Source organism: Tinamus guttatus, unplaced genomic scaffold, assembly GCF_059628265.1.
Source record: "Tinamus guttatus ecotype Peru unplaced genomic scaffold, ASM5962826v1 Tinamus_guttatus_pri_ptg000240l, whole genome shotgun sequence".
Classification (NCBI taxonomy): Eukaryota; Metazoa; Chordata; class Aves; order Tinamiformes; family Tinamidae; genus Tinamus; species Tinamus guttatus.
Window position 1 is genome coordinate 1,131,493 of NW_028288774.1, and position 23,679 is coordinate 1,155,171.

At 42.1% G+C, this 23,679-nt stretch overlaps 1 protein-coding gene across 1 annotated transcript in view; it reads right to left on the reverse strand.

Moving 5' to 3' along the window:
• Window positions 1–23,679, reverse strand: part of EXT2 (exostosin glycosyltransferase 2) — a 67,502-nt gene extending 43,823 nt beyond the window's left edge. Inside the window, exons 1-7 of the mRNA XM_088525713.1 lie at window positions 23,594–23,679; window positions 21,612–22,171; window positions 21,341–21,430; window positions 15,495–15,611; window positions 11,928–12,123; window positions 9,036–9,175; window positions 8,123–8,216 (exon numbers count right to left, since the gene is read on the reverse strand). Of these exons, the coding sequence (XP_088381839.1) occupies window positions 8,123–8,216; window positions 9,036–9,175; window positions 11,928–12,123; window positions 15,495–15,611; window positions 21,341–21,430; window positions 21,612–22,147 (1,173 nt within the window). The 5' untranslated portion in view covers window positions 22,148–22,171; window positions 23,594–23,679. The remainder of the gene's footprint in view (window positions 1–8,122; window positions 8,217–9,035; window positions 9,176–11,927; window positions 12,124–15,494; window positions 15,612–21,340; window positions 21,431–21,611; window positions 22,172–23,593) is intronic.

The following is a 23,679-nucleotide window of genomic DNA, read 5'->3' on the forward strand; positions in this document are numbered from 1 at the left end:
AGTGTTTGCAGAGCCCACTCTGCAGATAAATCGGGGATCTGTTTACACCTTTCCCAGCTTTCTGAGTTACACACACTGATGCTTCCCACTGTGATCTTGTCCTATGTCCACTAGCATCTCCCCTGCTCAGCAGCTGCCCTGCTCTCTGCTGGTTGGCTTTATAAGAAGGGGAAAGGATGCTTGGAAACTTTTAATCAGCATCCAGCATCAAAAATAAATAAATAAAAGCACAACTGCTTTTATTTGTGTCAACCGCTGCAATAAGATCTGTCTTGTTTGAGATTTCCCATGACTGCTGTACTAATGCTGGGAGAATAAAAGCTTAAATTCCCTTGATTAGAGAAGGTAAACACAAAGCAAGCCCAGTGCCAATCACACACATGAAAGGATAGCTTTTGCAGTAAGAAAAAAAAAATCTAGGTAGGGTTACCACCACGCTGGAGCTTTCAAAAGTCAGCACATACCTCAATTTCAGAGCTTAAGCCCTATACCAGGAAGAACTGGTTCTGTTGATGAAGACATGTTATGCTCAGTTTCCTGCTCAGATTCTATACAGCTCTATTTTATATAAACATAAGCATACGCATAACCCACATACACACAGTGGTGAACACCGGACAGCTTTAACCACAGACGTCACTGCCAGTATTGCTTGAATACATGCATATCTTACTGCATTCTGCGTAGATAAAAGCTGAAAGAGTTACAATTTCTCTTCCTCCTCATATATGGGACAAATTCTGTTTAAGACATAGTGTTGCAATCTTCCTCCACACTTTAAAAATAAACGATGTAAAATGGCATTACCCTTCACGATCTGAACTGTGCATAATTGTATAGCTGTCCGCTGAAGTAAAGCCACTAACAGTGGCTGGTTCTCACAATATTATGCCATGGCTATATGCAGTAGAAATAGGGTTGAAAATAATTTTAGATGAGCAAAATAACTGATAGACATCAACAAGGGTAATGTATTTCATTTGGAAAACATCAGAACAGCATCCCAAAAAGGAAATGTTCTTTATTATATGAAACCAAGTTTTGCCAAAAAGATAGCTGTTATCACAAAGATAAACAGTAAGCCCCAGAAGGTAAATAAGATATCATTGACCAGCGCTTGCATATTTGTTCCGTATTAATCTTTTGCTTCAGCTGATCAGCTAAAGAGGTCAGGAAGGAATTGTTTTTCCTCTCCCCTTGATGTACAGCTACTTCTGGAAGAGATGGAACTTAAGTCTCAGGGGATCCACAGAGACTAAACACAGGTAGCAATGGATCAGAAGGAAAGGGGTGGGGAGAGGAAAAGGGAAGGGACTGTGTACTGATGCTATGAGCTTACTGAAGAACTTCAAATAGGTGGTTAATAGGTTTTGCACGCCTATGCCAACTCAGGCTTAACCCAACCATCAGACTGAGGATCAGAAAAGAGTTTTGCCCCATACCTTAACACCACCATCGGCATTCTTCGGTTGTTTTACCAGAGCATTCAAAATCATTTCATTGCTACCGGGAGAAAGCGAGGGGCAGAGAGAAGGAACCAATCCTTAGATATATGCTGTGCTGTTCGCAAGTCAAGAGGCATAATAGTGTATTCCACTCCTAATAGAGATGCACAATTTTCCTACATGGGGGCATCTAAGAAAATATTAGATGTATTTGAACATCTTACAGTCGAAGATTAAAGGAAAAGGTGCCTAACGCTCATTGGTGGCAGACTTTCTAAAGAACGTGCAAAGCCTTTGTAACTTAAAGCCTAACTGATTTGCAAGATGCATGTGATTTAGTCATTAAAACAAGGAAAGGGGAACCAGGACTTCTAAATTCCATTATTACCATAACAACTTGACCTTGGACAAGTCATTTATGTCTCTGTTCACTCATCAGTAAAATCATATGAGACCAAGATGTACTTATTGCTCATAAAGCATTTTTATTGCACTCAAATGCAACTTACCACAGAAATGCAGTGTATTTACACTGTAGAGACAAATGCTAATATTATAACAGTTTCAATAATGACGGGGTGAGCCGAACAAGTGAATTTGGTAAAGAAATGTGATACAGTTGCAGAGGAAGAGACCAGAGAGATGAAGAATGAGTGGAACATCAGGAGAGATGTTTAAACCTCCATTAATCTGCAGCATATGGCTTCAAGGCAGAGCACAAAACATTCTCAAATATTTTTTAAAAGAATTGCACTATTTTAAAAGAATTTACTGGATTTATCTGTAGTGCATCCAAGCTGCCTATAGCATTTTGCAAAGGATAAGCACCAAGAGTCTACTTTACAACATCATATACACTTAAAACAGCATAGATTCACTCTTGCAGTGCAAGTCTAATCTTATTTAGAAGCTGCAAACCTAGGTATTAAGGCAACACAAGCCCATCCTAGAAAAACTACTCAATGGAATGATGGCTACTCTTAGATTTCTGAGCTGCTTCTCCATGATACCACAAAGACTGCTCTGAAATGCAGAAAACATCAAAATACTTTTCTCTGTTCAAGGAAAGCAATGGCTATGGGGAAGAGGGGGCAATGAAAGTCTCATATATAAATGCCAAGGATTCTACAACTCCCCAGTGATCCTGGCAATCAGCCAGGTAAAAGTTTTCTCTTCCTTTGCTGTTTGCAGCAACAAATCTTCCCCGGGGGGAGGAGGGAGAGGACTGGAACTTACTTCACTGCATCTGATAAGATGGCAAATTGTCCAGGCCTGACATTTACGGGGGACCCCGAGCTCCATAGAAGCACTCTGGGAGGATTAAAGCAGGGTTAGCCTCTCCGATCACACTCCCTAAAACGCTGCAAATGGCAGACAGATGAAAGTTCTTTTAAATTCGATAATGATGAGTCTAAAGAAGCCCGAGACAGAAGCCGTCCCTTGTCAGGGAAAGAACTGCAGCTGGAAGCTGAGTATTCTCATTAAAAGACTTGTAAAATCTATCTACGCTCAAAGAGCAATCCGTGTCCAGATACTGAAATGAAGTTCTGATTAAGCAGAACTAAACCCCATCTCCTGTATGTGAGCCACGCCACCCACAAAAAAAATTCCGTACCATCCATTTGCTTTAACTCTCTCCAGGAGCATTTCACAGCAAGAACTGGAAGTTTCACACGCCCGCACTCATTGCCTGGAGCCAGCAGAAAGGCTCATATAGCTGTCAGCAAGCTGATAAGAGTTGAAATTATTCTACAGAGCCCTCTTTAAAGAAGAGCCAAAGAAGCACATTAAACGAAAGGGAGGAGGGGTCAGAAAAGCCAGCCACTCATGTTGTTTTAACGTGGCACTAAAACAAGTCATTGATTTACACATGTGTCTCCAGGTCTGCTTGACCTGCAGTCTGAACTTTTCTTCAGGTCAGGGCTAAGGCACGGGGCATGTGCACTAAAAAAAGAGCCCCTAATAGTTTGTCCAGGTATTGCCACTGTGGGAACAAACAGCGCAAATTACATGCTTTCTACACACTTTTTTAAAAGTTACTTTTAAAAAAAGAAAAAAAAGCAAAAGCAAATTTATATTCTTTATTAGTTTTTAACTGTCCATACAGAGACTGAAAGGACAAGCAGCTGTGCTTATTTTCACTTCTAGTTAATAAAACAATGAATGCCACTCGGCCACTCGGTTACTGGAGTTTTGGGGTGTTTTTAAAGTCAACATCTTGCAGGCCTTCAGGGAAGTGAATTATGGATACATAGAGAGGAGAAATCTATGCATCTGAAGTAAGATTCTCTCAGTTAAGCGTTCGTCAGCCACTGAGGCTCAGAGGTTTTTGAGACACACTGATAATGGCAAGCAGCAGCCACCGGCGCTGGTGCTGCCCCGCTGCCACCAGGCCCGGGCTGGGACCAGGCCCGGGCCGCGCGCAGGCCCCAGCCCGGGCTCTGCACCCTGCAGGGCCTGCCCGGGGATCTGCAGCCTCTCAAGCCAGGGGGTGCCTCCTGGCATCCATCTCCAGTGGGTTTTCCTCCCCTGGAGTTTTTCAATAACTCTGGGTTGTGTTTTTTAATCAGAGTTTCAACTCTTGTTAGTAGTAACAGGAGCTAGGGAGCATCAAATGAAATTGCATCAAACAGTGCACAGTGATTCCTATCCCCTTCCTTCATGACATTCTTATTTCATAAGATCTGTATTTCATTCTAGTCCCTCATTTTTGAGAGGAAGAGCCTTAGACCTCCTAACCCGTCCTCACATGGAACCCCTGGCAACCCTTGTTCTCTTACATCCTTTTTGAGACAGAAGAACCACAACTATGTATTCCAGGAGAAACTATACAATACATTTATGTAGTAGCATAGTATTTCCCATACCATTCTCTATACCATTTTAAAAAATTCTTTATGTCACCTATTTCTTTTTTTGACCACAACTGACAATGGAACTTTATTTTCACACTCTTTACTATAGCTCCAAGAGCACTTTTCCAAGCTATTTCAGCTACTTAGGAGGCCGCCAGTGCATATGAAAAGATTATTTTCCTTCCCATTTATATTTCTTTCTTTTACCTATGCTGAACTTCATTTGCCACTAATCACCTTGCCATTCTGTATCCAAATTTCTTCAGCCTAAGACAGTTCCAACTAGAACCTCTGCTAAAGCAAAATCATTCACACAGGCTTTACCCAGGAGGATTCTGTATTGCTGTGAGCTTGAGCTGCAGGTTTTCTCTTAAAAGCAGTGCTGTTTTGGGGCGCTAATCTTCTACTCAGCTACCTAATTTCATAAAATTTCTTATCTTCAAGTTTCATCTCTTTTTATTTGGGCCAAAAGTGGGTTACAACATAAAAGCTTGTGGGACATGCAAGAAGCCTGTACTTGCTATTTGAGCATACCCATTTCCTTAGAGAACCAGGATGAAAAGAACTCTTGCATTCCACCACTGCACCGCTCCGTGCTTGCACGCAGTGAATAAGTTATCTATTCTGGTCTTCCAGAAGAGACAGTAATTACAAAGTTTTATTGTTGGAGGGCAGGAAGACTTCCGAACATGCTGATAATCAGTGGAGAAATATTTTTAAATGTCTTTGTATTTGGAGAGAAAGAGCCATCTCTCACAAATAGAAGCTGTAGAGACTTGAATTTAAGTTGTGGGAAACTTTCAGGCTAGTTAAAGACATTTACGTATGAAGTTCAGTACTCCCAATGTTTTAAAAGGTTTTGCTTTTTAAAGCAAAACGTGAGAAAAAAAATGAGTTGGGAGGGGAACAATACGAGGTACAGGACAAACAGGCACCCAAAGGTTGGTTTTGCCCCGTTTTTTACCTCCTATTTCCCTCTTCAGCAGCAGATTTCAAGTCTCATTCTCCACCATGGAAGTCCCACTTCTGGGCCCCCCTCGCCAAACCTGGCCATGACCCGGCCGGGGGCTGCCGGCACAGAGGGCCGGGAGGGCCGAGGCCGCCGCGCGGCCGGCCGGGCTGCTCCTCCACACGCCTCCGGGCACTTCTGCCAGGGCTCCAGGCTCCATATGGAACTATTTGGGAGGGGGATGGTTCAAGGAAGCTTCAAAGAAAATGGGAATGACAACATTACTGTATAAAACAGACAAGACAGCAATCCCAGAGATGCCTAAGTTTCATCCAGACTGTTATTAATTTCAGCAGCTCAAATAGCGGAGGCTCTTTTTGATGGGCAATGTGTTGAAGGCTCTAAGAGCCAGCATATGCTTCGCTGCAGCTTTCATGGGTGTAGTCAGCACATGTAATGTTCAATATAGGCAACTTTTTTTCTCCACAGTGCAGGCTAAGGTATGATCACAGGAAGGGAAATAACTATTACATTTTGTGAGAGTCATGGCAGGCAAACTGTCTGCAAGTGAGAATAAAAGCATTCCTTCATATTGTACTTGCTACAGATCTGAATGCAGCCAGTTCTAATGCAAGGCAATAGAAGTTAGCTCAGGTTTCCTACAACCCAGCACCGCTTAAATCAACAAATACTATCTTTTTCCTGATTTATACCACAAACTCTCAACCAAGCAATTAGCTTATAAATAAACTTATATTATGGGAAATCAGGTCCAGGACATACTAGCAGTAGGTCCTGGCAGATTTCAACTTCAAGGGTAAAACACCTGTGTTTTATCCTCTTCATGTCAGGAGCAGCATGATGTTCATGATCAGTGTACAAACTATAGAAAAACTTTTTCAAATACAGGTTCTTTTACATTATATATTTAATAATTTTTCTAGAATTCTTAGATTCACAAGAGAAAAAAAAACAAATGCAAGAAGCCAAATCATGTTCCCAGTAGCTGTAACTGTGAAGCTATTTTTTCCTCTTGCCACTCCTGCTGTTTTTGCCTGTGCACCCCACAAAAACGGCTCATTTGTGTGAAGGGACCAAGGAGAACGGAGACCCCTGATGGCCGCTGTAGTGTTTGCAGACTTAAACTGCACACAGAATAAAGTGAAGCTGGCAGCAGAATTCAGACGTGGGAGACACCAGTAAATTGACAGTCTATTTTCTCCACACACACATGCAGCATAAATAAACACCATGCAGAGTTTAGCCTTGGCTGGTTAGAAATAACGATACTTAGTGATGTAAAACACATGCCCTTGGCCACTTTTTTATAAAGACGACACATAAGACAGCTTAGTCACAAGCTGTGCAATGGTATTTCAGAAACTTGTCCTCATGAGTTGCAGAAATCCCACTACAGACATCTTAGACACCTTCACACTCATCTGAGACCGTTTACTTTTTCCCCTATCCATCAAGCCCTCACTTTCTGTAGGCCTCAGTTCCTCACCAGTAAAACTGTGCTAACAGCATCTTTCTACCTCATGATATGCTCATGTACTATATATACAGTGACGATGCCTAAAGATTCCAGAAATCTGTTTACAATCTAACATATGTTACATCTTCTCTCACTACAAGCCCCAAAATGTAATTACCTATTCAAACTACCAAAATAACCATGGGTTGAATCCTTTCATACTTACAGTTTGACAACAAAACTCTACATATTTTACGAAAATCCTCCTACGTCTAACAGTACTGATCTGTTCAGCCCCACTGTGTGCATGAACTCCTGAATTAAAGCCTGGTGATGACAATGTCCATAACAGGAGAGCTTTAAGAGTAACAAACAGGCAAGAGCATCAACTGGAATTAACTGCAAGATGTTTCATTTTGACTATACACCCAACACACAGATTTCATTTGTAAGTTGAGCAACTCAGGACCTCAACTTTTCCAGTCACAAAATAAGTAAAATCCCCCCTCATAGGCATCATCACCTTATTCAAAATATTTAAAGCACTTCAGCTTAACAACTCGTTGCATTTGAGAGCTTAAAGTTTATCTATAACCAAAATTTTCCCTAAGTATAAAGAAAATCTTGAACTTTCTTTTAGAAATTTAGATATTATGCAAAGAAAAAAAGAAAAAAAACATATATAAGTATGTATATACACCTTGTGATTTCATCAGAGAAAACTCAGTAAACAAATGCAGGCAGTAAACCTGCATTCAAGGAGAGCTTCCATTCTAGTATGCATTAAGAAAACAGACTGGACAAAAAAGAAAAAAGAAGGAAAAAGTGAAGTTACTGAATGTGCAGTCTAACTGGATTACTGGGAGCCAGCAATCTCCATTCCCATGGTAAATACCTATGATCCTTATACGAAGAAGCAGGCACTCAAAACCTCAACTGTACATTTCATATCTGCTGCTGCCCAGGATGGGGAGGCTTTGATCCCTGTGAATGCTAAAGATCCTATAATATATTTCACAACAGCATACACATTAACATGCTAGGTTGGAGGAATTCCAGCCCCGAGTAACTGAAGTCTGCCTACGCAGGCACTCCTCTGCAATTGCAATCATATGCCCTACTCTTAACTTCCTGACCTAAGGGCTGAGATAGCACTGCTGAGCAGCTGCTGTTTAACAGATTTAGCTGCACCACTGATGGCTACAGACAAAATATTGAAAAGTAATGGTGAATGCATGTGTTTAGCATAAAGAAGAGGGCCGAATAATCATAATATTAACATGAATATATAATGGGAGCTGCTGCATCACCAGATTTCACATTAAGACAGACCTACAAACCCATGTCCTAAACATGGATAAAGAAAAAGGATTTAACTATGGAACTTTTATTTTACCTGTCTTTGCATCTCTTCAATCTGTCTCTGAGGAACACTTTGCAGAATGCTATACATTTCAGGCATCTTTTCTTCTGGGATGACAACTGAGGCTCTGCAAGTGAAAAAAAAATGGTTAAGATGAGTCAAAGAAAATTTTGTATTAAAAGGTTACAATGGCTCTTTCTATTAAGACACATTTGGAAGATCTTAGAAGAAAGAAACTGTCTGCTCTCTGTATGATTACTCTGCTGCAGTGGAATTCCTTTACCAGCCCAGACAATTTGCCTATGGGCAATGCCACCAGTCTGTAGACTGATCTATAAAGGCAATAAAAATACAGGACAAACAGAAACACAGAACTCCTCAATTCTAATCCCAGGACTGCCACTGAGTTCCTGTGATCTTAAGTCTTTTGGAGTGAACAAACACTAATAGCATATGCAATGCTACTCGTGCAAACTGATTTTTATATATATTATTCTAAGATCATACACAGACTGGGCATTGTTTATGCATGCAAAAATACCCTCAACTCTACAGTATGTTCATCTACAAAATCATATTCCTCAGTCTTAGAACATATGAATCACAATACAGTATAGTGAATTTAGCATTTAAGGGAAGCAATATTTGGCATATACTTTTCTTAGGGAAACCTGAGCATAGGTCATTCATCACTGAACACAGGCATAAGACAAAGCAGCACTTCCATAAAAGTTATCATAGGCTACAAGGTAACCAAATGTTCAGTCATCTTTGCCTGCTCTGATTTTCCTCCCGTACTTTCAAATAAAGAGAGCATACATCCCAGTACATTTTATGCACTGCAATCCCCACTACACCTGATTCATCCACAGATTTCATTCATACCACTGAATGCAATGGAGGCTACTTATGCACATACTTGAGGTACAAGAGTTAGGGTACAGACCTCTTCCAGTCCAAAACTTCAGAGAAAGGTAAAATATAGGAATCAGCAATGACGACTGGGACACAGCCAGCTTGAAGAACATCACTCAACACTGCTTGTCCCAGGCGGGCTCCTCGCAGGACGACACAGAACGTAGCCTCCTAGCAGCAAACGGCACCAACACAGAAGACAAAAGGAAGGAAACGTAAGAGTTGCCCTATTATGCATTCCTGCTTTTCTTCTCATAAAGAAAAAAACAGGCCAAAAGGTAAACAGACACTTTTCTTCCATGTCAGCAACATAATCTAAATTATCAGCAAATTCAAATTAATTACACAGCTTCATCAGCTACTGAGTCAATATAATATAAGACTCGTAACCTCAGATTTCTAACTGAGAAAACTGATGGGGAAAAATAAATATTCTGAAATTTCGGCCTAACTAGGTAAGCAACAGTCAACATGAAGTTACCAAAAAACAATCCATATTAAGCCAATCCATTTTTTCCATTATGACAATTGGGCTCTATGGATAGCAGGGAAGTAATAGATTTCATAACTTTAAAAGACCTTTGACATCATCTCAAATAACATTCTCACAAGCAAATTAAGAAACATGGGCTAGATAAAACTGTCACTGGGAAAAACAAATTATAATTACAGAACTCTAAATGTAAAGCAGTTAGCAGTGACTCAGAGGTAAAAATACATGATGGATCAAACAGTGTTCCAAAGAATCTCTCCTAGATACAGCATTATTAAGGGTGTCCCCTGATTAGTTGCATAGCAGAATTAAGACAGTACTTACTAAATTTGATGGTATCAACAATTTTGGAGGATGATTAGCGAGTGTAATTCTCAAAACAGTTAGAATTTGAAATTACAGGGAGACACTGACTAAAAATACAGATATATATGGTTCAACACTTAGATAAAACTAACCATCTGCAGAAACGCAAAGCAAGGCAACCTCTCTATTTTCCCTGGAAAGAAACATTTTGCAGAAAAGGACAGGAAAAGAAAGAAAATTCATATGTCAACAGTGCAGTCTCACTGAAAAGAAAATAAGCAACTCTATCCAAAGGCAGTATTAGAAGGCAAGAGAGAAGGACAAACTAGGTGACCCAAAGTTATGCATCACTCTGCTGAAAAATGGTTAAGATCTCAGGGCAGCATGACCTGTCTTGAACAATGTACTCCAAGAAGAATAAAATGTACTTAAACAATGTACTTCAAGAAGATAGTATAAAGACTCAAAACAAACAAACAAAAAACCACTACCAACAAAATATTATCTACAATGAAAGCTTGAATGCAAGAGTTTGTCTAAGAAGTCTGTAAAGGACGACCCGTGATCACGGTCCTCAGGCTTCCCTCCTTCCCCAACTCACAAAAAGAAAAAAAAAAAAAAGACATCAGGGGAATGGAAGGAGAGGAGAGAATGCACACACGTTTTAACCATCCACTCAGGCAATCACAGGGCAGCAGGTGGAAGAGACCCTGGTAAGGTCTGGGGGAAGAAAAAAAAAGGCAGTCCAGATGTGGACACACATGCTCATCTGCCCAGATAACCATTTTTCCTGTCTAGACAAAGGTTACTATAAATACCTCTCCTCACATCACCACTGTTATCAGCCAGACATTCCAAAGGGAGATGCAGGGCTCTGCAAAGGAAAGTATTTTAACAATCTCGGCATGTATCAGCTCTTCTCTGAGTTGTGTTATATACTGAGATAGAGATATGGATCCCCTTACTTGCTATCCTCGAGCAGTCCAGTCTGCATTTAAGGAAAGCAAACTTATTTTTCTTTTGACTGAAACTTTAGGACTGAGGGTGACCCCTTCCTCCCTCTCCTCCTCCTCCTCATGGAATTTCCAACGTATTTCCTCCAAAAACATAACAGGAGAGGTGGAAACTTTGCCTTTCCTGGGCATGTTTGTTATTTTATCATCATTTGTTGAAGTTCAAAGACAGATTATGTGCTTGTGGCCACAGACAGAGCACAGTGGCCTATGGCACAACTCACTTCACCACGCCGCATGCCAAAGCATCTCTCTGCTTGCGAACTGTCAAGGCACCGGGGTCTGAGAACGCTATCTAGCTTTATCTCCACTGACACATCAAAAGACCTCTGGAAGTTGGGCCAAAGGCATCAAACACATTTCACCTAGATGTTTTCATAGGTGCATACTGACAAGTCTTCTGGTTCAATCTGTTCTATCTATGCAGGATGTTTTGTAGGCTTTTTAACCAGTAAGCTGCCTGCAAAAACAACCTGATCAATTCCCATTAAATACAGGATTCTTTTTTTCCCAAATAAGTTTACACATAAGCTCTTTAGAGTTCATTTTACTCTTCCCTCTAATTGACACAGCTGCCAAGTTCTCTTCCAAGCTTCAACTAATGAGACCTAGATTGACAAAGGAGAAATCAATTCCAAATTCATGCCAGCTGAAAGTCAATTTGCCAGTTACTCTGGAGGGTGCAGATTCAAAGTCATGCAAATTTTTAAAAAGTGCAAATTCATCTGACCACCATAATTTCTTCCTCCCATTTCCATTAGATGCAATGACACATTCGTGCCATCTTCTAAGTTTACATGATGTTGTCAGTGTTCCTAGAAAACTATCATGATCAGCCTCATGAAGTTGAGCAATAATTTCAAACTGCAATTTAATCCATATATTTGACTCTATAATTCTTATCCTTCTTACACATGAGGACAGAATTTGCATATATTATCCAAGCTAACATAATAAACTACGTGCTAAAAAACATAACCAGCAAGTTAACTGAAATATAAGGAAGTGCCCTTGTATTTGGGCACTACATATGCTAAGTGCTAATGTGCTAAATAGGAACAGCTCCATAGTCTCCAAAGGGAAGAGCAGCTTGCAGGAGAGAGGGCCTTACCTGGAGTACTTGAGGGTAATCAAAGACTTGGTTCTTGTGACAGCGTTTGCGAACAGCAGGGACCCCATCCGAGAGGTTCGTGCATTTGTCCAGGACCAACACGGACTCCCCGTTCTCGGCCTGAAGAGCTTCCAGCTCAGAGCGGTACTCGGGGTGCAGAGCCATTTGAGAGGACAGAATGAAATACCTGCGAGGACTGAAACACCACGGCCACGGTTACCCCACGGGGCTGCCAGCTCGCTCCCTTCACACACTGGAGCCCATTCCTCTCCTTCCTGGGAAGGCAGCACCAGATTAACCAAAGGTGGACACATTGCCAAGACCATTTTTGTAGGCAAGGATGTAAGTGGCAATGATGCAGTAAAATGAAGTTTTGGATGGAAGTGGTTCACATTATTTGCAACTTGCAATAAGTTAATATTTACCACCACACAATAAGCACTTGCATTTCAACCTGCTTTGTAAACTGAAGTAACGATCATTCGGTTGCACATTAAAACAGCTCACCATCGACACCAGGACTCTTCGTTCTTTTACTGCATGTTTTTTTCTAATTACAAGGTAGTTAGAATATTGGATGCTGCTGATAGATTTTCTTCCCAAATACTTTATCAAGAATTTTAGTTGAGAAAAAGCGCTGAACAGACAAATCAATTACCCACTACTCTTTTTTTACAGTCTTGACATGGTGATGGCAACAGCAGGACAAGCTCCTCTCACAGCCTGTGATTCATTTCTGCCCTGTCAGGACAAAGGCAACATTTCCAGGACAACACCGAAGGTTCATTATCCCATTCATTTACAATTCCTACCATGTTCCAAAATCATAAATATTAAAAAAAAAAAAAGTATCTTAAAACCGAAATATTTCAAAATGCTAATTTACTTTGAAGGTAAAACACATAGGGATAGAATCTCAAGTTATATGCTCACAGTTTTAAAATGTTGCAATATAATAAGTTACACTCATTTACTTTGATTTTCTTTTTAAAGGGATGAGCTGAGTCAGACTGCTCTACCATTCCCCATGCAAAGGAACCCATAGCGGGTGCTTGTCTTCACACTGCCAAAACAACTCAAGAAATGAGGCCTTCACTTAACATTCCAGTTCTCTACATGTGATACTATTTTTAATATAAAGCTCTGAAAACACAAACTTACACATTATAAAGTCAGACCTTTCCTGCTGCTTTTCTCACCCTTGTACTTATTCTCATGCTGGGCTTGTTAGTTGCTCTAATTAACAGCTGAGTTACATAAAAATTTGCTTTTTAAAACATACTTTCTTCCCTAAGCTTCAAGTTGCTACCAGCAGCTTTATAGAACACATATTTCTAGCAGAGGTGCATTAAAACCTTTTTAACTGCCCAACTAAAAACGACAGCAAATTAAAAACTTTCAGTTTAGCTCTGTAAGGTGGAGACGAGGGGGGAATTTGCCTTAAGGAAAGGAAATACTGTTGCAGATGAGTGAAAATAAATGCCTGTGACTAGCTAAAAACCGTGCAGGATCATTAAGGAATATGTTTAAAATCAATTTTTGCCTTTAAACAGTCATCACCCCATGACTTCCAAACCTAGTGACCAAATCTTGCCATGAAAGCAACCGCAACACAGCTACCAGAAAATAACCCTCTAGGTCAGTGGAACGCAATCATTTATTCCAAGCAGGCCTGAATCCTGAGCATCCTTCCCTTATCACACTTCCTTCATCAAACAAATGAGTTTGTGAATGTGTTTCAATTAATAATGCTAAGCGGCCACTAGATGGTACTCTGGAGACTATGGCCCTGTCCTCACACAGGTTATATTCAGTAATGTTTTGGCACTTGCATGTTCTCACGGGCACATAAGCTCACGCACTTGGACCAGCCTCCACGCAAAGGTCTCCCTAGTAGACCCAAACCAGCCGCAGCATTTGGCTGACTGCAGGGACACGAACCATGTCACTGCGCTCTCTTCACTCTCCAGAAAGAAACACCAAAGCTCACTGACACGCTGCGCTGCACCATAACCACACCTAAGACCCATGAAAAAAATCAACGGGGATCCATCCGATGCCCCATGCCAGTCACGTCGAGGAACACGACAAGCAGAACAGAGGGCACTCATGGAAGGTAAACCACTGCTGCACAAGCTTGACCCATACCTGGCTGCGACGCCCAGGGCGATATCCCCTCCGGAGCTGGCGGCACCAGCGGCTGCAAGGCCGCCCTCGCCGGCGAGCTGCAGGAACACTGCTGCTCTGACACTGACAGCAGCCTTTCCACCACAGCCTGCTGCTTTAACAACACCTATTTTCTACAAAATGTGGTTAGAAGGAACTAAAGCTTCTGTATTTTGAAACATGATTCTCTGCAACAAATGAGTCATTTACTCTCCCTGCCCACTGCCTCAGTCCACTCATCTTTTTGACAGGGCCTTCCTTATGTTGTTACTTTTTTTGTCAAATGTTTTCAGCTGCTAAAGAGGTTTACGAAATATTGGAAGATTTTTAATTGATTAAAACATGTCTTCCAGGCTTCCACCTACTTTTGTTCAGAACAAATGAATGAATCGGAGAAAGCACCACTTTACAGGGTAAATCATTTTAACAGCTAAATACGTTCTCTGTTATTTCCCCTTGATTTGCTTTACTTCCAACTACAGGGTTTATGTCTCCCTGCATTGGTTTGGAAGATAAAATTCAGTACTCTAATCTCTGGATTCTAATAATCAAGTCACCTCTCAACACTTCTTTTTCATGAGCTAACCACACTAAGCTCCACAAGACTCATTCTGCAAGACCTTCTTCCTTCAGACTTCCATTAGGAGCTCCTCACTGTCCCTGTTCCAAGCTTTCAACATTACTTTGAAAGGACCCCAGAACTACAGAGGCACTCAACGTGATCTGGAAAAAAGATGTATCCATATGACACACAGAGCTCACATTCTCATTCCTCCTGTTTATGCACCCAAAGCTTGCATTAGCTGATGCTACTTCAGGCAGTCAGGTTGTTCACGATGACCCCTTTATTCTTTTTAAAGGCCCACTGGAGGCATAGTGTGCTGCTTGTATACCTGCATTAGCAATCTTTTGCCATTGCTTTTAAGCATCCTAAAACAGATTTTGCTTGAATAGATATTTTTGCTTTATTGCTTTGAATTACCACCCTGTTTTATTTGTCAATTAAAAATATATTCATATATATAATATATTCAATATATTCATGATGATTTTTTGCTTATTTCCAGAGAGCTGACAATAGATACTGATCCAGAACCAAATCTTAATCTAATTCTACTAGAAACCCTGGCATCGTGTTCCACGCTTCACTTTCTGGAGCAGGACAAACAGAGAAGCACTAGGAAAAAACATATATTCAGAGATAAATCAGCTTGGCAGATTACCAGGCAGACAGTAGCACTGGAAGAATCATATTTTAATTGCAAGGCCTATGTGCACACGCAGCAATGCCTACCAAATTGCCCGAGCCTATCAACTAGTGGGCAGCTAAACATACTCAGCAGAACCCATATTAAACACAGTACTGAATATCCTTTGCTCAGTTCACTGGGATAGCTTTACCCTGGTCCTCTTTCCGGCAGATCCACTTCCCCGGACAGCGGGCTGTAGACAGGAATACTGACATCATAGCCTTGCCGGTAAGTCCACGTGGAGAAGCCTCCACCAGCCAAGAGAGCTCTGAAAAGCACAAAGAGAGAGTCTGTAAATAGAGCAGGTTGATCATTCAAAGTCCAGGACACCATTTGCTGATTACCATTACCAGGGTATCAAAAGAATATGTGCTCCAAGAGACGAGTTTTTCCTCAGCTTTCCTTAGTGGTATTTTTCATGCAGTTGTTAAGAGTCACTTTAGCTTTCCCATACTGGCTTAATACCAAATGGGAGCGAGTCACCAATGGAAAATTTAGGATTATATACAAGACACTAAGGAAAGAGACAGTTTTGCATAAAACAGGGAAGCAATATATTGCAGCCATTATGATTTTAGAAATCTTAAACGTCCCAAGTCGATTCTAATTTAAATAAATACATTCCCAATTACATGTATTAATCAACTTATTCCACAACGCTCGTCCTAAAACACTGGATAGCACAGCTTCTGAAGAGCTGGAGACGAGCTTTATTCCAGGTATAAGTCCAATAATACAACACTTGGGCAGCTTACAGCAACTCAGGACTCTCGGGCTAGAAACTTCTAAGGAATTATTTGCTATCGTACTTTCAAAGTGATCACACAAACTAGTGAAGTTTATTTAATTCTAACATTGCAAAACAGGAATGCTATAAATGAAAACATGACAACGAGGACTCCACTATGATCTGAAATTAATTTCTAAGAGTAGAGGCAGCCTGGGATGCTATGTGCTAGAAAGCATGGGAATAATCAAAGCTGGATAAATTAAGATATATTTCAGCCTCCCAATGGGATGGCCCCGATTGTCTGTGGCTTTTCCTAGATGGGGCAACCTTCTGCCACACAGAAAGAAAGAACTGTACGGAAGAGGCGAAAACAATGCGTGCAGAAGAAAACAATGCATCATTCACTGTGCCAGAAGGAAAAGCTGTCTTATTATCTCCCATGCCAAATCAAGAGGCTTTGAAATATGTGAATAGAGGACATGAGTTTCTCAGTTACCACTGCATCCCCAGGGACCAGGTGGTACAACGAACACCCCATCCTACTCCCGCAAAGACGCTCAGCGCTCGCTTTTCTCAGTCAGCTTTCTTGAGCAGCTTATTAAACTTTCAGGCCTTTGCCACACAACAACATGGTGTGCTATACTTTAAGCTGTCCTGGGAATACTGGGTCTGCTAAAGTTACCATATAAAGTAATTTGCAGAAAAATATTTTTCCAATTCCAATTTCTCTCATTCTCGAGGGAAAGCAGCAGAACACAAACATACCACTGCAGCAGGCACCACAGCAAGGATCCTGAGGAGCTGTACTTGCCGAAGCAGCTGCGATTACAGCCAGAAGCCTCATTTCCCCAAGCTTGCACACTGTCAGTTTGTGAACTGAGCAGGCACTTATCTCCCTTATTGTCAGTTATTCTGAATTAAATCTTTAGTATAGTAGTTGGAAAAGCAGTTTTTTCCACAGCTGTTGTATAATCAGTTACCTACATTATCATCCAGGACCCCATCTATCATTTTCCCTCCCTCAGAACAAGATGTTCTGCTTGAACATCACTACGTCCTGCCTCTTCTAATTCCCTTCAGGGACTCCATGAGATACTTCATTTCTGGCTTTAACTGTAGTACAGAGTTGCCCAGTATCCTGACAATAGGATCGCCCTTTGCTGTGTGTGTGAGACTACACCCAGCTGGTCAAGTAAGCAGCACTAAATGTCATTTAAGAAGCACTTTGAAAATCTTAGAGGCAAGATTAGAGGTGTAAGTTCATGAAAATTACTAAAATCGAAGCAATTTGCCTCTCTTTATTACTCTTCACTCACAACACAAACCATTTGAAGGAGCAGAAATGATTTGAGAAGACAGTGATAATAAATTGAGTGCTGAGTGAAATTTATCTTCCAAAGCGAGTAGTTTGGATTCTCCTCCAGAGCCTCCTCCTCGGTGCCAACTCTGTGTTGATGTACAGTGGTGCTACAACCAGATCTTGCCCTCCAGGCTTCATGTTCCATGTCACATTCACATAAACTCAGGTACGAGCAGGGAAAAAAAACGCCTTGGGTCTTGCTGTTCTTGCACTTTAAAACCCTCCCTTTTCTTTTTTTTAACCCCCTAATTTGGAAACTACAACCAGACTGTTTTAATTGGATCCGGTGTAAACATGACAGCACCTCATCAGCCTTGAGAAAGCAGGTGTGTGTCACAGAGACTTTTACTTAAAGAAACCCCGGGGAACCGACACCAGTTAAATAACTCCATTCAGATTTTCATTGTATGGTGCAGGGAGGAACGGAGGCATTAACTCCCAAAGAACTCAAGACAAATAATCTTTAAATTGCATTGATCAGAGGAGGGAACCTGTTCCCAACTTTTCACCACTTCCCAGATATTGATCCTTCCTTCTTTCCAGAAGGACCCTAACTGGACTGTGCTCTAAATGTTCCTGCCCAGCTGCCATCGTCACCCGTTTCAAAACATCACAAGTCAGTGGAACCCATTTCAACAACCAGAGAAGCTGAAGCAGGAAGACAGATATCTGACCGTATGTTCAAATGTATAGCTACGGAGCAGGTTAGCCAAAGAAATTCCTTCACCCTCAAATATTGTACTAAATAGAATGGCATCTATTAGAGAGCTTATTTGCCAAGTATTGTGACAGGAGTTGCATGTGCTATGGCAGCTACTACCAGCAATATAGCCTTCATGCCAGCAAGGCAGACTTCCATCTTCAAACTCAGGGAACAGCCTGCTTTGACACTGTCTTGTGGAAACTCATTTTAAAGATTAAAAAACAACACACACACACACATAGTGAGATAACCTAGCTAAACACTTTTCCAGGTGCAAAATTACGATACAACTGAATTGCCCTTTGTGCACAAGGTCTGAATTTACCTGGATTAATATTCTGCAATAAATCAATACAACATGATTCCATTATATCCCATGACCTTATAGCACTCTACTGCTCATATAGGTATGGTATCTTATATGTGCTGAATAAAGGTAGAATGCACTCCCTGTGCAAACTTCCTAAATATCACCTGTGATTTTCATCAGTGATCCCACAAAAATCCCATAAATCCAGTTGTTCTGGAGTTGTATGAGGATAATTCAGTTCTGTCATTCAAAATCCATCAGGCCTCTGCCAGGATACCTTTACTTTGGCCTGCAGCTTCTCTAAGAACAGCTATTCTGCACATTTAGCCAGCTTCCCACTCTGTAACATGTGTGCACATTCCCAGATTAACATAACACATTTGGTCCACTTGTTCTATTAGATATAACCCAATATGCAGCATATTGCAACCATACACTGTACCACTCGGGTCCTTCCAGGTCCTACCACAGACTTCTTCACAGATCACTCCTGTGACCAGGTTTTTACACTACACACAAAACAACTTGTCCACTGCCTAAGAAAAGGAGTTCCCACACTTCTCAGCTCCAAATCTCACTGCTGCCTCCCTTGCATCAGCGCTGCAGGTTCCCTTACATGTAGTTGCAGAGCAAGTTGGATCAGCAAAGGGATTTCACCAAAATCTCATGTCTGGTCTCCAAAACAGTTAGTTTTTCACATGATTGTTGACTTTATTCTAGACACCATGCAAGGAAGAGAAAAAGAACATGTGGCCAAAGGAAAAGCAGAACTCCTCTTTTCACCACCATCCCGCTGTTTTTACATATACACTAGCATCACATGAAACTGTAATCTGACAGAGTTGAATTACATGTTGACTCCAGCATAGACAGTCATATTAGCAAAACTAAACCTTTACTAGTATGTCTCACTTGGCTGAAGGGGTGGTTTTATTGTCTAGGCATAAAACACAGTATTACGAGTAAAAGTACAGTTGTGCAAGCACCTTTAGCCTAGCTGATAGGTGCTTTTGCCAGAAAAAAAAAAAAAAAAAAAGATTTGATATTTGATTTGAATTACCCAGCTTTGCCCAGTAGAATAACAAGCACTTAGAGCTAGCACCTACTGAGCAATATATTTCCTGCACAGTAAGCCAAGATACCTAAAGGCAATTACAAGTGGACACTTAACAACAACAAAAGAAGTTGTGCAGTACACGAAATCTACTACATGCAGTTAACAAATCCACTTCCATGGACATATATCTGTACATGCACAAACAAACAATCCCAGAATAACAGGATTCCAGTGCATCTTATAAAACAAAACACTGTCGAGTAAAAACTCACCTTAAGAAATACAAAACTTGACACAAACACGGGTATGTAGTAACAGATAAAAAGCCGTGGTTCCCCAAGAACGATGTGTGACTGCCCTCTTCAGGGTGCCCTGTATCACGCACATATGACACCACGCAGTGAGGTGCAAACCGCCAGGAGCACCGGGCAGGCACTCGTGCACGTACCAAACACAAACTTACTCTTTGAATGCACCCAGAATAACCGAGTTCTGCTTTAGCACCCCAAGGACAACGCTTTAAATCATCCACGATGCAAAGAAATCTACACATACTCCATATACAATGATCTCAGCAAAGATCTCATATCTTAGTGAAGATTTCGTTGACAAAATATTTGACATAGAAAATTCACCTTGATATTCAGAAAAGCAACTGGTTAAATAGGACCTCACTTGGAAGAACTAAAGATATATATGTTAATCTGGCAGAAATGTACTTAGTAATAGTTTTCAAAACTACACAAATTTATCTTGTTTTTATTTCAGCTTTCTTTCTTATATTGTACTTTCTTTTTACAGAAGCAAACTATTCTACAAGTGAAAAGTAAGTTCAGGATTCACAACACCTTTTATATTCCTGGCAAATATTTTCAAAAAGCACTTGCTGGAGAAGAACCAAGAACAATTGTTAAATTACCAGTACAGTGCAATTCTTAAATAACAGATTCACCGGAATGACAAGTGCCTTTAAAAGGCCTTGAAGCATCATTGAAACTTAAATCGAAAATGAAAGTTAGCATTCATCTTTAGACTTCCGATTTGTATTTAATGGGACTTCATTAACGGGACAGCCCTCAGACTTGGTAACAAGAAATGCGGGTCTAAATTTGAAATTCTCCATCCTTACAGCATATCTAACAGCAGATCACACCCCTTCCAAAATTAAGAATGAGGCCAAACTGTCAGTTTCCAGGAATAAACATTTGTCCTGAAGGAAAGAGGAACTGATTATTTCTTTTTTTTTTTTTTTTTCCTCCCTCCTTGAAAAGACAAAGTCTCACTCACGGAACAGCAAAATAGTTGGGGTTGGAAGGGACATCTGGAGACCCTCTATCCAAATTCCCTGCTCAAGCAGGGTCTCTTGCAGCACGTTGCCTGAAACCATGCCCAGGCATTTTTTTGAGTATCTCCAAGGCTGGAGACCCCACAACCTCTCTGGGCAACCTGTTCCAGTGTTCAATCACCCTCACAATAAAGTGTTTCCTTGTATTCAAGTGAAATTTCCTGTGTTTCAGTTTGTGCCACTGCCTCTCGTCATGTCACCAGACACCAACGAGAAGAACTTTGCCCCATTTGCTTGACACTCTCCCATCAATCCTTTATACACTCTGGTAAGATCCCCCTGAGCCTTCTCTTCTTGAGGATAAACAGTCCCAGCTCTCAGCCTCTACTCATATGAGAGAGGCTCCAGTTCCTTAAAGACCTTTGTGGCTTTTCCAGCTTTGTAAAGGTTAAGGAGTGTGGCCTTTGCTACTAGCCACGCTTCTGAGCTTGCTGCTTCTTTAGTGGCATTTAAAATCAGACCCAATACATGCAAACACAGCAAAAAGCATACCTATCTCTGGGAACATCCAGTGCAGTGTTATAATCCGGTGCCCCCCCAGGCAGCATATTGAAGAGCAAGTGATTTGTGCCTCGATCCCACCTAAGGGAAAAGAAGGAATAGGTGACCATTAGAAAGGCACGTTCTCTGGACGGATGATAAACTCTCTCAAAGTCTAGCCGTGACACTGACTCACGGTATACTCCCCTCCAGCATTCACCTGAACTTGAGTCCTTCACCTCACTTGAGTCGTTCAAACACACACGCTGACACGTGCAAGTACCTGGATAACTGTGCCAAGGCCTGAGCCGTCTCCTTGATGCGGAGCGTGTTCTGGTTGAGGACATCTATGGACGGCACAAAAAGGCAGGCCCGGTTGACATCGTCGGTGTAGAACTCGCTGTCAGAGATGGCAGTCAGCAGCTCGTTGTATTCCCTGGAGATGGTGTTGCTGACAGGTGTCCCATATTCATCCACATACTTCTTCAGCGAGTAGATGTACACCTTAATTTTGTTTTTGGGATTGAAGCCGCAGCGATAGACGTCGAAGCAGGTGTGCATCCTGCAGCTGAGGTCTCCTCGCTCAGGAATGGGGCTGTCGGCAGGGAGCTTCACCACAGGCACATCGTGGACGCTGCGTTTTTCAACAGTCCAGTCGCTGGATGACTCAATGGAGTGTGGCCAGAACTGGAACATTCCTGTAGCAATTAGGCCAAGCAGAACTATAGAGAAGAGGGTGATGTAGTAGATGCGATGCTTGGTTTTCATTCTTGGGATGAGGGCTGGACCCCGGGTGTTGTATTTGGCTGAAGCACACATAATGGAATCAATTATCTCTTGTTTCTACAAAAGAGAAAAAGATAGGTTTGGGGATAAATTCTCAAAGAGACACATCGCTATCACACAAGGTGCAGAACCACTCAGCTAACATTCAGGTTGGGGAACATTCAGGTTCTTTGCCTCGGCAGGCTGCAGGGAAGTCTCTTCAGATGCTCATACGTCCCACTGGGACATGAGATGCCAAGTGATTTACACAGTGGGAACAACACTCATCTGCTGGGCCTCCCTGCCACAGAATGATGCAGGTTCACAACCACAAAGCACAGAAGCACATGGTCTGGGGAGCAGGGTGGCAGAGGAGTTGGGGGGCCCCCAAGCACTGCAGAATTAAGATGCCTTCATAGGTCTCACTCCCTCTGTGACTAAATGGATTCACTGTGAATAATAAAAAGGCAACTAATGCTTGAATCAACTGTGAGAGAAGAGAAACAACTTGGATACCCCATAAAGGGCTTCTGAAGGAGCAGCACACACAACGTAAGATAGTGTAAGACTCCTGCCTTTCTATGACATAAAGTAGCTATCAAAACGCATTTTATAGGAGCCCAGCCACATCCAACCAAAGCAATGGCCATGCACTTCTACTACAAACATGGAATTAACTTTATCAATATGCCTTTCGGGGGGGGAAAAAAAAAAAAAAGGTGCCCTATGAGTTGCTACCACAGCTACGTAAGAAAAGCATTTAAAGTAATAGTTCAGATTAGCCTGAAAAACAACTTACAGTGAAAAGTACAATATAAAGTATCACAAATCCATTCCTAAAAATACTGTTGTCTCAGATTTACTTTTTTTTTAAACAAATTTTTTGCACAAAAAATGCAGTTCCATCACAAGGTAATTATTATCAACTACAGACTGAAGGATCAGGTGCTCATTACATGCAAAAAGCTTCTTATGTTTTCAACTCAAGGTTTCATACTAAGGAACTAAAACTGGAACCTTTATTCTTCTCTGAGAGCTACTTAAAGGCCCAAAAGCTTTTTCCCTCCTCAGAGGAGAACACAGGTGATATGGTTAGCACAATCATCCTTCCTGAGCCTGACAAAAACGATGGGATGTCTTCCTGCTCCAAGAGCAGGAAAGCCTCAGTCACGTGCCCACCAGGGAGCTAAACGGAACGGAGCGGCTACCGCTAAGGGAGCAGCAGCAGCCCGGGAGGAACCGCGGCCGCCTCACGGAGCGCCCCGGAGCGCGGCCAGCGCCGCCCGCCCCGCGCAGCGCTACAGCGACCGCCCGCCCCGCGCTGCCGCCGCCGCTCGCGTCACCGCTCCCTCCGCAGGGCTCCCTTTCGGGGCAGCGGCGCGGTCCGGGGCCGCGCGGCGCCGCTCTGCGGGAAACGAACGGACCGGAGCTCTCCGCTCGGGCCTGGGGGCCCGGGGCCGCCCGGCGCCCCCCTCGCTGCGCCCGCCCGCGCTCCCTCACCTCGGCCCGCAGTCGCTCGGGGCCCAGCGCCCGCGCCGCCAGCTCGCGGGGGGCCCCGCGGGCCGCTCCGGGCCGCCACGGGGACG